General features: G+C 39.2%; 1 protein-coding gene across 2 annotated transcripts in view; it reads left to right on the forward strand.

The window, feature by feature from the left end:
- LOC138138062 (extracellular serine/threonine protein CG31145) overlaps positions 1-9,758 on the forward strand; it is a 112,754-nt gene extending 102,996 nt beyond the window's left edge. For both annotated transcript variants that reach the window (XM_069057791.1, XM_069057792.1), the window contains exon 10: positions 9,096-9,758. In XM_069057791.1, the coding sequence (XP_068913892.1) occupies positions 9,096-9,288 (193 nt within the window). In that variant the 3' untranslated portion in view covers positions 9,289-9,758. The remainder of the gene's footprint in view (positions 1-9,095) is intronic.
- Positions 9,759-13,183: the final 3,425 nt, after the last annotated feature.

A 13,183-nucleotide genomic window follows, 5' to 3' on the forward strand; every position in this document is an offset into this window, starting at 1 on the left:
ATAAGCTAACTTTGTTAGGATAGCGGCGAACGAAATTTTCTGTATCGACAACGGTACGTAATAAATCTTGTATCAATTTGGGGGTTCGATCGAGTCGGTGGGAGGACCATGATCGAACATTTCGGACCGATGTCATGACGTTCCGCGGTTTCGATCAACGTTTTGGGATGGGATGGGGGATCGGCCGTGGAGAAGTGTGTCGGGCAAAATGCGGGCTTCATAAGAAGGCAGGGTGCGTGCAACACGCGATACAGATCTCCATTCATTCGTCTGAATCGTGTAACCGCATCCGAAATGAGCAGCGGTTGTGAGATTACTTTTTACTATGGCAGTCCGCGGCCGGTCTTTCGGTCTGGCTTCTAATAGACCGTAGTCACGAGAGTGGTAGTTGTTGCGCTTTCGCATCTCGGAGGACGTCGGCGAAGAGACACGACGCATACGACGCCGAAACGAAATGACGACAAGACGTCAAATAAAAATGTTTCGCGAAGGAATTGCGCGGGTATACCTGAGCGATCGCGATGCCACAACGAAGAGACGGCTCAAAACCGAAAATATAAATAGTTTTAAATTTTAAATTGGTTTAAAACGAAATGATCCAGTTAGATTTTTTTACTTAAGTCGTGTTTCTGCTGTCATTGAGTTACTTAGGGTTACCTTAAGTCAAAAACTATCTTACCAGAGAAATTCATTTTTCTGGAATAAAGTTTCCCTAAACTGTTTAACATGGTACGTTACAATACGAGGTTGGAAAATGCAACATAACAAAATCGAGGAAAGATTTTCACTTTTCGAAATTCTGTTACAACTGTGTAGCGCATACTATTTTTCACGGCGGTCGAATTTATCAAAGCACCAAAACGACTAACTTTGATACTTTTGCTAGATAAACCACCCGGTTCATTAATTAAACAAATTGTTGTTTTTACATAACAGCATTAGTGTTGTTATATTTCATAACCGCACTGTTCTTTATTTCTTGTTTTAGGTAAAGCAGGTAGAGTTTTGTAAATGTAACTTACGTCATTTATACGCTGGTAAAAAAACAATCGCATGACAAGACAAAAAAAACTCACTTCAAACACATAACGTTCATTAAAAAGCAAGTAGGTATTTTAAAATTATTTTCGATACTATTCGTGAGCGCCACGATATGTTGAGATATGTTGAAATTCGTCAATATGTCTGTTTAGGATCTACATGAAACTGAAGAAATATTTTTGAAACATATTGTTTTAATAAAAAGAACGATAAACACCGGAAGTACCTATCTCTAATGTTAACCGTAGAAGCTGCAACTTTATTAAAAAAATGGTGGAGGCGCCGAGAAATATTAGAAGTAAATATTTTTCCGTCGCGAACGTGGATATTAACTGTGAGGAAACAAGCAAAGCAGATCATTGATAATATCGAATAGTAATAAAAAAATACCAATTTATTATTTAAAAAGACATCAGGTGATATCTGCTTACAACATCTACAAACATGGGACAAACTGTCACAGACACGTTTGATTAGCCTAACGAAATAACTATAGCAATAGTATAGCAAAAAATATTTCACGGTTTTTATTCTCCAATGAATTTGATTTGTACGACGAAACATGAGAAAGCGAAGGTCTCCTTCTCTTATATTAAACATGAAAAAAAATTACCAATTTACTAATTGAGACTGATTGGGAATTTGGAAAACATTGGAGTAAGGTAAAGCTTTTGTTCACGCGAAATGAGTGAACGATGTAATTCAAGTGAACGAAAGCGGCCGTACTCTCGAGTGATATTTTTGGTTTTGTTCGATACCTGAGATACCTCCTTAGAAATTATCACATTTTCAAAGGGATCTGTTGCTATGGAAAAAAAACAAAATAAACAACAACAACAAATAAAACCGAGAAACGGATCAAAGGAATAGACGAAAATGTTATATTTTAAATTTATAGGAGCAGCATCAGCGTGGTCGCGGTATTCAATGTTGAAGAGTACTCTGTTTGTATTTCAAAACGTTGACATCTTCAGGTTTTTTAATAAGCTATTACATACTTGTTTTAATATGTATAATAAACGATACACGTTCAGCAGTCTCACCTCCTTTTTAAAAACAAAATGTAGAAACTATCAGCCGACAAAAGCTGCAACTTTTTTAAGAAACGATGTTTGCAAGTTTTTACTGGAAGCGGATAAGTGGATCCTGCAGAAAGTTGTACTAATGATGGGCATATTCGGTGACTGTCGTTCTGTTGAATTATGTAAAATGATGGATTGTTGTAGTTATTATTTTCAATATACCAATTCTTTTTCATAAAATCGAATTTTAATTATGCGTGAGCGAAAGTCAGTGAAACCTTCACCCACTGGTAACCATGTATACAGACTCACTTTCTAGGGAGGTATCTAACAAAATTATTTAAACATCATTTCGCTGCTGCAAAAGCAACAAAGAAAATTGTATCTCTAGAAACCTTGAAATTTATGAACTACAAAAACTGTAATTAATTGTAATTAACTCCAAATTAAATACAAAAATTGCATATTGTGACTTGCACAATGTACCTGTCGGTTTATTAAAAGTGTCGTAGAATTGGTGGATGCGCCAGGAAATATCATCCTACACATTCAATCAATTAAAATAGTTGTACACACTATTTTTTTGCATATCGATGTAAGTTGAGAAATTTGCTCCAAAAGGATTTATAAAAAATTACAAAAAAAACTAGGTATGCTTTGACAATCATCTCCAAGGAAATGGAATAAAATGATGCAAAAAAGTACTACTTTCACTACGATTTTCCGTGTAAAAAAATGCTACTTTCACTACGATTTTGCATGTAAAAAAGTGCCACTTTCATTACGATATGCAAAAATAGTTATTTATGCAACAAGTGAGTAAAGTAATAAGTACTTTTTTTCACGAAAAGGAAATCCGCCGAGTAAAAAAAAGATATTTTACTAACGAGTTGCATACAAAATTTTTGTGTGAACGGATTTTGATAAATGTCACAACTTGTGAAAACGAAACGTTAAACGAATTTTGAAGATTTTAAGCGATTTGGAACCTTTAAGAAGCTCGTCGAACAAAAAAACGTGTTCACTCGTTCTTGGGATTATTTTTCTATTTAATGATCACGTGGAAACTATCCACGGGAAAAATGTTTCGACAATTCCGCGTCGGCGACGTCGACAGCATCGGGTTTTTAACCTTTAACGATGACAAAACGATTCCCCCTTTGCCGCAGCTGGTCGTCTTTATTTTTCAATTACACCCAGTATAGTTCCGTGCCCGGGCGTTTTGTTAGTTTCGTTTGATTTCGTCGAGACGGCCATCTCCTCCGACGTGTGCTTATTGAAATTTAAGCAGCTCTCGATTGTATTATTCAACAGCTAATGGAAAAGAAATGCGGCTATTTCGAGAACTTGAAAAGGGAGCAGTTCTTTTAAGTGACACTAGAAGAACACTTAAAGGACACTCTACACGTCTTTTTTTATATTGTTCATTTTTCATTCGGGGACAGCGACCGTGTTTATCGAGCAGTTCCATCAATCGCACGAAATTACTTAATAAAAGGGTGAGACATAATTAGAAATTAATGACGGGACGTAAAAAAGCCATTACATAATTACGCCACCGATTTTTATTGTCCCCCTCCACCACCCGGACCGGAACGCCCTTTTTCTTCATCTCGATTGACCCGAATTCGATCCGGAAGCGCGCCCCGAAATTATTCACAAATTAGAATTTGCGCCGGGAAAAGTTGAAAGGGGCGCGCGTAATTCAATATTGCCACATTCTCGGGTGGAAAAGTTTAACTTTTCATTAAATTAGAGAAATTAAACAACTTTTCTCGTTTAATTACAGTGCAATAATATTAATTAATGAAAAGGAAACAAAAAGAATTAAAACTGAATTCCGAACGGCGGAATAAAAGGAATACACTAAAAGGAATTTATTGTCTGAAGCGGGCACCGTCCTCAGGGGTTATTTCCGGGACGGAGTTATATCCCGCACCTTCATTATCTCAAAGCCGTCGCCGTGACGGAAATTGATACCACACAATTAAACCGTGAGCCATCATCATTTCGTTAAATAATAAATAAGTTCGGGGAGCGGTTTCCAAATGATGGGGACGCTTCCGCAAATTTATTAATTTCACCACCGAACTTAATGGGTCAGGAATTGACGATCTTGCTAAAAAAAAAGAAAATATTGTCTTTTTTAATAGGAAAAAAAAAACACAAAACAATTCTAGAGAGAAGAATGGTACATTCTTCATTGAGCGTATAATGATGGCTGTTATTCAAGAGGATGAAAATTGCAACACGAGCCGTAGGCGAGTGTTGGAATCATCCGCGTCTGTTTTCCATCAAATTTTATTTTTCTTCCAATTCAATTTATGGAAACACGACGTCAAAAGAGCCAACTGGACTGCTTATTTAGTTCAGGAAAAAAGGAAACATACGAGACGAACTGTTGTTAATTAAACTCGACACTACAAATGCTAATTGTCTGTTGCATTAAGATATTAAATGAGCGTAGTTGTAAGTTCACAGAACTAGAAAATAAGCACCATATAATTTTCTAATTATAAACGTTGGCGTTGGTTGCCTTGTGAACCTTCGGCTGTTCATTATTTTTTGATGAACGCTGGTGAGCATCTCCGGATCTAAATTTTGGTCGGGGCACCACGAACGCAAATTGCCAAAGTGAAAATGATAATTGAAATTTAAATGGCCGCCTTTGATTTACGTAATTAACTATAATTAATAATTGAAAGTTTGGAGCTGCAATTTACAAACACAATTAAAACTTGGGGTTGTTATCCTTTGTTGTCGGATCGAAGGAAATTTAATGTGATTATTCACTTCCGATGAATTTGTGTCGAAAAAGTGAATCAAAAGAAATTGTCAAACTTTTCTGTAATTAGAGTACGCCGCCGCCGCCGCCGTCTCCAGTCGTTAAAACGTTAGAAATAATACAGAGATCTCGAGGAGAGGAAAAAAATCCAAACAGAAACTGTTATTCCGAGCGTCCGAATCGCTTCGAGCATTTAAATTAAAGCAACTCCTACTCCTACTGTTTATTATTATACGTCTGAATCTGAATAGGAGTCTGCGGTAATTAAATTTCGAGAAATCCGCATTAATTTCGCATAATTGTTATTTAATTGCGAGGACGGTTGTGGAGAAAAAATCGTTCGACCCACCGACCGTACGCAAATTCGGCGGCGGAGGAGGCGATGGTTTTGAAATTTAATCGTAAACACGATCCCCCCGCGTAAACGTAATCCGACGAAATCAAGGAAAACGGCCATAATTTCGTCATTTTTCGCACAAAAGACCGAAATTAAGTTAATGCCTTGTACTCGATCATCATAATCTCTCTCGCATCTCGCAACGGGCGACGAGGAGCTAATCTCGGCATCCATTCAACGTTAATCAGTCATTTCCCTCCGTGCGCTTGTAAAGTGCCAACATAAAAAAGGGTTCTCCACCCTCGACGACGTGTCTGGAGCGGGGCGCAAAGCCGGTTTACGGGACGGGGTTAGTCGAGTAGTGGCGCTGGGCGACTGTCTCGACGCCCCATGCATTACTCAGCAGCACAGATTGGCTACTGTAATATGCACAGACCATCAATATTAATACTTTATCTCCCAGGTAAGATCCTCTTTACCACCGCCGCCGCCGCCGACGCTGTTGTTGTTTCCGGCGCCCCCTTCGCCCGCTCCGGGCCCAGACGATATTATCCTTGGCGATGCGCGACTTCCATCCTTTTAACTCAGACGTATCGGCGTACTCAGGGGCGGCAGGATGGAGCGCGAACCGACCGCGCTTAATTTGCGCTTATTGTAATGAAGTGGCTGTTTAGTCCACCAACGGCGGAGTCTCGACGAAGGAAATAAAGAGGGACGGAGAGCTGAAGTTTTACTCCGCAGTCGTGAATCAAAATTTCTCGTTGCTTAGGGCTTGATGGATGGACTGCGAATTCGAAAAACGCGGTTCATTTTCGTAACGATAATAGAATGCGAGGTCCCCAAGGATTCAACGAAAATGTGTTTTCTTCAACGTTTTCCTCCTCGAGAAAGGCTATTCGTGCCTCATTATACGTACAGTTGGCGTGGCTTAAGTAATGTCCGCTAACTTAAGTAGCCAACATCAAAGTACATATACGAGGGTCGTTTGAAAAGTCCACGACCTGACAACGAAAGACTTTCAATGTAACCTCGATACACTTCAGTGCACATTGTCCGGCGATCCTTCAGTGTCTTCATGCTTTTCCGAGATTCTGATCCCTCGAAAGCCCCAAAATAGTCATCAAAAGCAGTTTTGTTTGGTTCATTATCTGAGGAAAGTCGTTTGCCACCAATAATTACGGTTTTTGAAAAGTAATCCATGCTCTGGAAGTGTGCATTATGGTTCTTTTGCTGCACTTACAATTTCGGAAGGTGTACACGAAAACGCTTCCTCAACAGTTTCCCTTCCTTCTACAGGCTTTTGAGCAATCTTTTTTGTAAAAACACAAACAACACCGACACAAACTGACACAACAATTCTTTCTGTTTATTCGTTGTCACTAGTTACAATAATCACTGAACATCTGATTTTAACAAAAAATTCAAAGAGCGAGCGTTTTGTACATTTTTTCGCGCGTGAGCGACAAAGTGACAGTCCTCGGAAAACGTCAACTTTGCGTTGTCAAATGCAAGCGCAAAGACCTACTTTCTACATCGATTGTAGAAAAAAATATTTTTTGTTTCTTAAATTTTATCTTCTCTAATGGAATTTTCATTTTAATTGGTCTAAAATGTTACAGTAAGTATCTCGCTTGATCCTTTGGAAGATAATCAATCAGGAATGTTCCATTTGGACCTCGAACATCTTTTCTACAGACAAGATTGATTTTTCCTTCTTTGGTAGTGGGGAAACAGCATGCGTCCATTGTTTTGATTGCTGTTTTACTTTGGTTTTGCTGATGAACCCACCCAAGTTTCATCAATATTCCATCTATGCGAAATATTAGTAGTGTCCTATTTAAAAGGATCCAAACGGCCTCGAATGCATTTTTGATTTCAAAAACTTTATTCATCTCGTGGATAGCTTGTTCGTTCTTTGGAAAGGAAGTAAAATGTCCCGTGGCCTTACCAAGTTCAAAAAGCTCATTTTTTTAAAAACTACTCTCTCACCCAACACACTTTTTACATCTCGTTACAAATTTCCGTTGCCACGAAGCCATCCATCCACCACACTCCGACATGACTTGATGGAAAACGACTTGATACTTTGCAGAGTTTTAGACACCGCTGACGTCTAGATGTTGTTATAGGTCGCGAACTTTCAAATGAATCCTCCTAGTTAATTTAACAGGATCGTCTCCGATGCACGGGGTTGAGAATATTAGTAGTCGTGAAATCCTTGTAAAATAAGCAAACCGGATGTAATTATTAATTACTTAATTAAAAGTTATACCAGGAGCTGGACATAAATTTTTTATGTTTACAACAAAAACTTTCTGATGCTAGGATTAATGAAGTTTAATGTTTTATTAGCAGATGCTTCACGTGTGCCGGAGGTTATCCCATTTTAATTTTTTAAAACTGAAAAATTTCGAGTGCAAAACGTCACATTTGCTATTGTACTACTGCTCTACTATTACCCCAAGATCTTTTCTTTCATAGACGGCATAAACATTTTTTTAGGGACCTTTAATGAATTGGTAATTTTACGTACTCACAAGCGGACAAAAAGTAACCCTTTCGGACGCTGACCGTGGCGCCGTAATTAACCGACGTTTGAAGAAAACATTTTTTATGTGCACCTCTGCCAAAAAGTGCCTTTTGTCCTCACCTGTTTTGCAACCTCGGCTGCGCCTCGGCCAAAAAACTCAGTCTCGAACAAAAAGATGCACTTTTTGCCCTTGATACACAAATAAAGTCCATTCAAAAATCAAAAAACCACCAACGTCGCATTTTCCTCGATAATTACTATCGGCAACGCTGTCTAGTGTTAATTTTGGTGACACTTGTAATTTTGAGGTTAAATGGTTATTAAGTGTCTTGTTTTTCTGGGCATGTTTAAGTAAAAATAATAATAATCAATAAATAAATGAAACGTGCTGCTAATAAAACAATATGAACGAAATTCAAAGCAATTGAATTTTATTTTGAATCAAATAAATATCATAATTTATAGTTACCAACATAGTATGAAAAAATATCTACCTAGGGTTTTTTAAATTTTACCAACCTAAAGCAACAGGTGGTGGTTTTTTTATTTTTGAATGGACTTTACCTAACTATTTATTCATTGTTGTCGTAATCTTTTTTTTTTAGATATATGAGTAGTTCAAACTCTCAATCCACGTCAAAAGTGTTTCACTGAATCTCTTTATATCGTAGTGATTTTTGCTTCTTCGGGTTTGACATTTTAATCTCCAATCGCACTTTACAATATCTCTGTTTTCTTCGTATATTTTCGGCAATACAAGACAAGAAAGTGCAGTTAAAATCCACCTGACATTTATTTCTACACTTGACAAACCATCAGAATGTAAAAGCAACAATTACAGCTAGTACAAGGACTTTACACTTGTCATTCTATCCCGGTTATAAAAATAACCGTAACATCGGAGCCAAGTTAGTTTTTCACATCCTCGAAACATCCTGTTGCTCGACTTCAAATCCTTTTCCTACTCGGATTTATAAATAAAATAAACCAGTGTACGCGAAGTTGTCAGTGTACGGCCCCTTAACGGCACCGCCATCCGTCGAAGTGAGATTTTACTTCACGTCCTCCGCGCCATAATAACATTCAGCCGCGTTCAGGATTCGTCGTGAAAGTTTCACGCTCGAAACGTCCACCGCAGTTGCAACCGCCAAAAAAAAAAGCAACCCACCAACCCTGTCGCCAAACAAAAGGGTATTTCCGTGCACGAACCCTCATAAAACATAAATCGCCAATCATTACGTCGAAAGCGTTGACAGTTTAACGACGGCGCGCTGCTCGATACCGATATCAAATATTAAAGGGGGCCTTTCCACAACGATGGTCGAGCGAATTGTGGCGGATGCGCCGGGTCAAAGTTAATGACGATGTGTTCGGTTTCAGGTTCCACAACGGGCCGACCAAGCTCGGCGAGGCGATGAGACAGAGCTTGGCCAAAGATCCCGTCGGGCCGGTGCTGTGGGAGCCCCATTTGGAGGCGCTCGACCGCCGCGTCGAGATCATCCTCCGGGGAATCAGGGACTGTCTCCAGAAGGGAGAGGAATTAGGGTCGGAAACCGGAGATGAGGACACGTAGTGAAGAAGACACCTCTCCGCCAACTACTTGTAAAATAATGTAAAAAAGTGTATAAATCTTTGTAAAGCTGTGACAGCCCCCCGTGGAAAAAATGTTATTTTGGGGAGATACATATGTAGGTTAAGTGTAAATATCTTACTGTATTGACGTAATTTTAGTTACTTTTCGTTACCAAAAAAAGATTTAGTCAATTTTACACCAAATAATAGTTGAGTCTTAATTATTTTATCGACATGTACATAAGATTATTATTATTGTAAATTGTATAAATATTTTGATAAGGGTATCGAATATCATATGATTTATGTATGTTATGTTAAAATAGTGTCTGTTAAGGTTAATCCGGGCACCGGACCCACGTGCGCCGTCCGCCGGGACGCGTGAGTCCGGCCCCCAAATAAAATACCGAAAAATATACCAAAGCTGACTGTATTTGCAATGTGATGAATAAAGTTACATAAGACTTGGAAGTCGTCCTTACTTAAATATTTGCCGGGCCGTGATTACCACCAGGTTAATTAATCGATTCGCCGGCGAACCTAGTCAAACTTCCTTGTCAGTGATTGATGAACGCCTCATTATGTTAACAAGACCCGGTTTGTTCTCGGTTTCGCTGATAAATATTGGCAAATAATACCGTCCCACAAAAAACTCGACGCTCCGACGCTCGATTCCGTTGTTCGGTGATAATTAAACCGTCGGCCGGAATTTTGGTGCGCCCCGTCGAATCGATAATCGCGACGAAGGAATCGGCCGAAAAAGTGCATCGATCACCCGGACTTGCTGCCACTCCATCAGCGCGTGCTACTTTTCCGAAGTTGTATTCGAGGGGGTGGACCCACCCGCAATCAGGAAACTTCCATGTAAATGATATTAAAAACTTGCCGGATTGGGGCGGTGCATTTTCCGAATTTTAATCCGACACTTTTTAACTCGATTTCAGGCCGATCGAAAAACTGCGAAGCACCGACCGACGAATTTTTATAACGTTTCGAAAAATCATCATCAAGTTCTCCTCGGATTCACTTCACGGTCGCGTTAAACGCCATCACCTGTCTTATTTACATAAAGCAAGAGTTTACGACGGATTAAGAACGAATTTCTCGCTGTTCTGGGTTCCCCCGGTGTTCGCGCGACGTCACGTGTATTTACAAGCCGTTTAGCTGAGAAATGAATTTTGGTGTCTCGTTTCGAATCGGTGTCTTCCCCTTCGTCGAGAAATTCCTACAATACTCGCAATCTTAGTTTATTCGAGCCACCCATACCGAAAGATTAAGTGCAATAACAGCCGAAGGACTCCTACGTGGGCCGCATTCGCAAACCACCACCAAAATGGATGGATAGATTAGGTAAGAGCAGACGGCGATGAACGAGAAACATGACTGATTTACATGATTTCCGGGGGACGATTGAACAGAAAAAATCCAGAAAAGAAGTCTTCGTGTTTACGAGAAAATATTGACAGAAGAGCGCGACACGTGCCGCTCTCGATCAATCAGTATTCGGTGTCGATCGTGACTCCGCCCATTCCCTTATTTGATTCGTAGTACGCAAACAGTATTGAGTAAACACTAGGAAATTAGGGAAATTTCCTAGAGAAATGGCTCGAATTAAATCAGCGTCTATTGTCTTTTCTTTGTTGTACTATTTCCAACGGAAACCGACCGGATTGTAAGTAATTAACGAATTAATATTTCATCGTCGATAAATTTAATGAAGTCTGATCGAGGTTTCACAACAATCCTTTAATTAAAGCGCAAACAAGAGAGCCGGGAAATAAAGGTTTGCTTTGGCTATGTTTTGATAGAGCGCATTTAGCATTGTTGCTAAGTTCGTAGGTGGATGAAAGGAGCCCACAAAGGGTAATAACTCACGCAAAATACAATTTTGGGTCTTTGTAAAATTTATCTGTTTATCGGCTGGTGTTTTGCGGTCGTTCCGGGCAAACTACTCTGTCCGAACTTGGTCCAGACCTAATAAATAGGATATCACGACGCACCCTCCACACCTTGCCCCCATAGAACATAATCCGCTTCGAAAAAAAAAATCCGTCCCCGCACCGACCCTGTTGCTCGCATTTAACGTCGGGACTAATGACGGGTGAAAATATTTTTTTGGCGAGCGCCGGTATCCCCCGAAGGAACAAAACCAAACTCCGGGTCATAATTAAAATATTAACCGCGAATTCTCCTGCCCCTGAAACTTGAATAAATATGGCCAAACTCGCAAAATCAACACAACCCTTACGACATACGCAAACATTTAAAATTAGCCCCGGGTTTACATTTCTCGCCCGCTGGTATCGATTGGTCCGCCAAATAGATTCGGATTAATTTCGAATTTTATAGACGTGGTGGAGCACCGAAGGCGGTCGATTGTTATGGCACCTTAACGACAATGCAAACACACGTGTCGGGGAAGCTGATGAAATTACGGGACGCATGTGGCGACGAATTCGCGAACATTTGTTCTAAAAACATCACGTGACAACTTGAAAAATCGACTGTATCGGCTGAACGTTGTGTTGCGACCGGAAGTGGTTGGTAATCGGGTTTGACGAGCTGTTCATATGTTAAGATGCGGCTTTCGTTTCTCTTTTCTCCTCCGGGTACGGAGGAAATTTTTCACCACGAAAAAATTGAAATGCATCCCGGACGTCTGGAGAGTTAATAACGGGAGCGAAAAATCTAATTTTACCCTCTTGCATGTTTTTCAACTAATAAAGTATTCTCGTCAACACGGACATAACTGAAGACTACTTTTTAACTTGGAAACTAGATCTAACTCGTGTGTATTTTTAATCAAATCCGGGGGTAGTTCCTGACTGCTAATTGAAATTTCGAACCGACAGAAGAATGGCTGATATACTCCGTTCATTTTAAAAATGCAGATAAAACAAAACTTGGAATATTTATACATATATTTCTCCCGAAGTTACAATCGATCTTCTTTTGTTCACCCTACAGGGTGTTTTTACAAAAAAAAAGACTGGTAAATAATAGTCTTCGTTTTCGAGATAAAAATAAATTTTCTTTATACCATACTGTTATTAGGATTTATCAGTACTCAATGCTTGATTGATATGATACCCATAACAGACTAGGCCGTTATTCAAAATTATCAGACCGAGGCCGTTATTTTTGCTACCGTTGCTACGGTTACGGCACAGATGACAACTAAATTTAATTTTTGAAGTAAAGAGAAATCTCAGTCTTACAAATAAATCATCGTTAAATGTTAAGTATTATTGATATAAAGAAAACTATAAAACAACATACGGCCGATATGGATATAACAGACTCGGTTGATTATAAAATCTCGGCTCTGCCTCGATTTTACAATATCTCAACCTCGTCTGTTACATAACCCATATCGGCCTAATACCGTTATACAGGGTGGTCCCGATATAACCTGCCAAAAAAATTCTGGGTCATTAGAAGGATCTAACAAGACCAAAAAACCCCTTTTCGTTAGGTCCAAAATAATGGGGATAAATTAACCCCTATCCACACCCATTCGACGCTGCTGACCACAAAAATACATACGTACCTACTCAGGAATTAATTGTTGGTGGTTGTATGGATGACAGTATCTAAGCAACATAGGTACCTGAATCGTTTATGACAAATCTCAAATCTGACAAACTAAATCAAATTAATGACATTTATTGAAAACGCTGTACAATGTGTGCGTTCATTCATCAGCTTATTTAGGTACAAAAGCTGATTTTGTAGACTGAGATGAATGAGTAATAAATAAAGTGGTGTTCCTCAATGTGTAAATAAATGTAGAGGTAGTGTGTGCAAAATGGTGGAAGAACAGTGTATGTAATAAGAGTATCGTCTTAATTGTGGTTAAATAGCCAAAATAATGTATTGAATAAATTTATTTACAC

The sequence above is a fragment of the Tenebrio molitor genome, chromosome 9 (assembly GCF_963966145.1).
Source record: "Tenebrio molitor chromosome 9, icTenMoli1.1, whole genome shotgun sequence".
Taxonomy (NCBI): domain Eukaryota; kingdom Metazoa; phylum Arthropoda; class Insecta; order Coleoptera; family Tenebrionidae; genus Tenebrio; species Tenebrio molitor.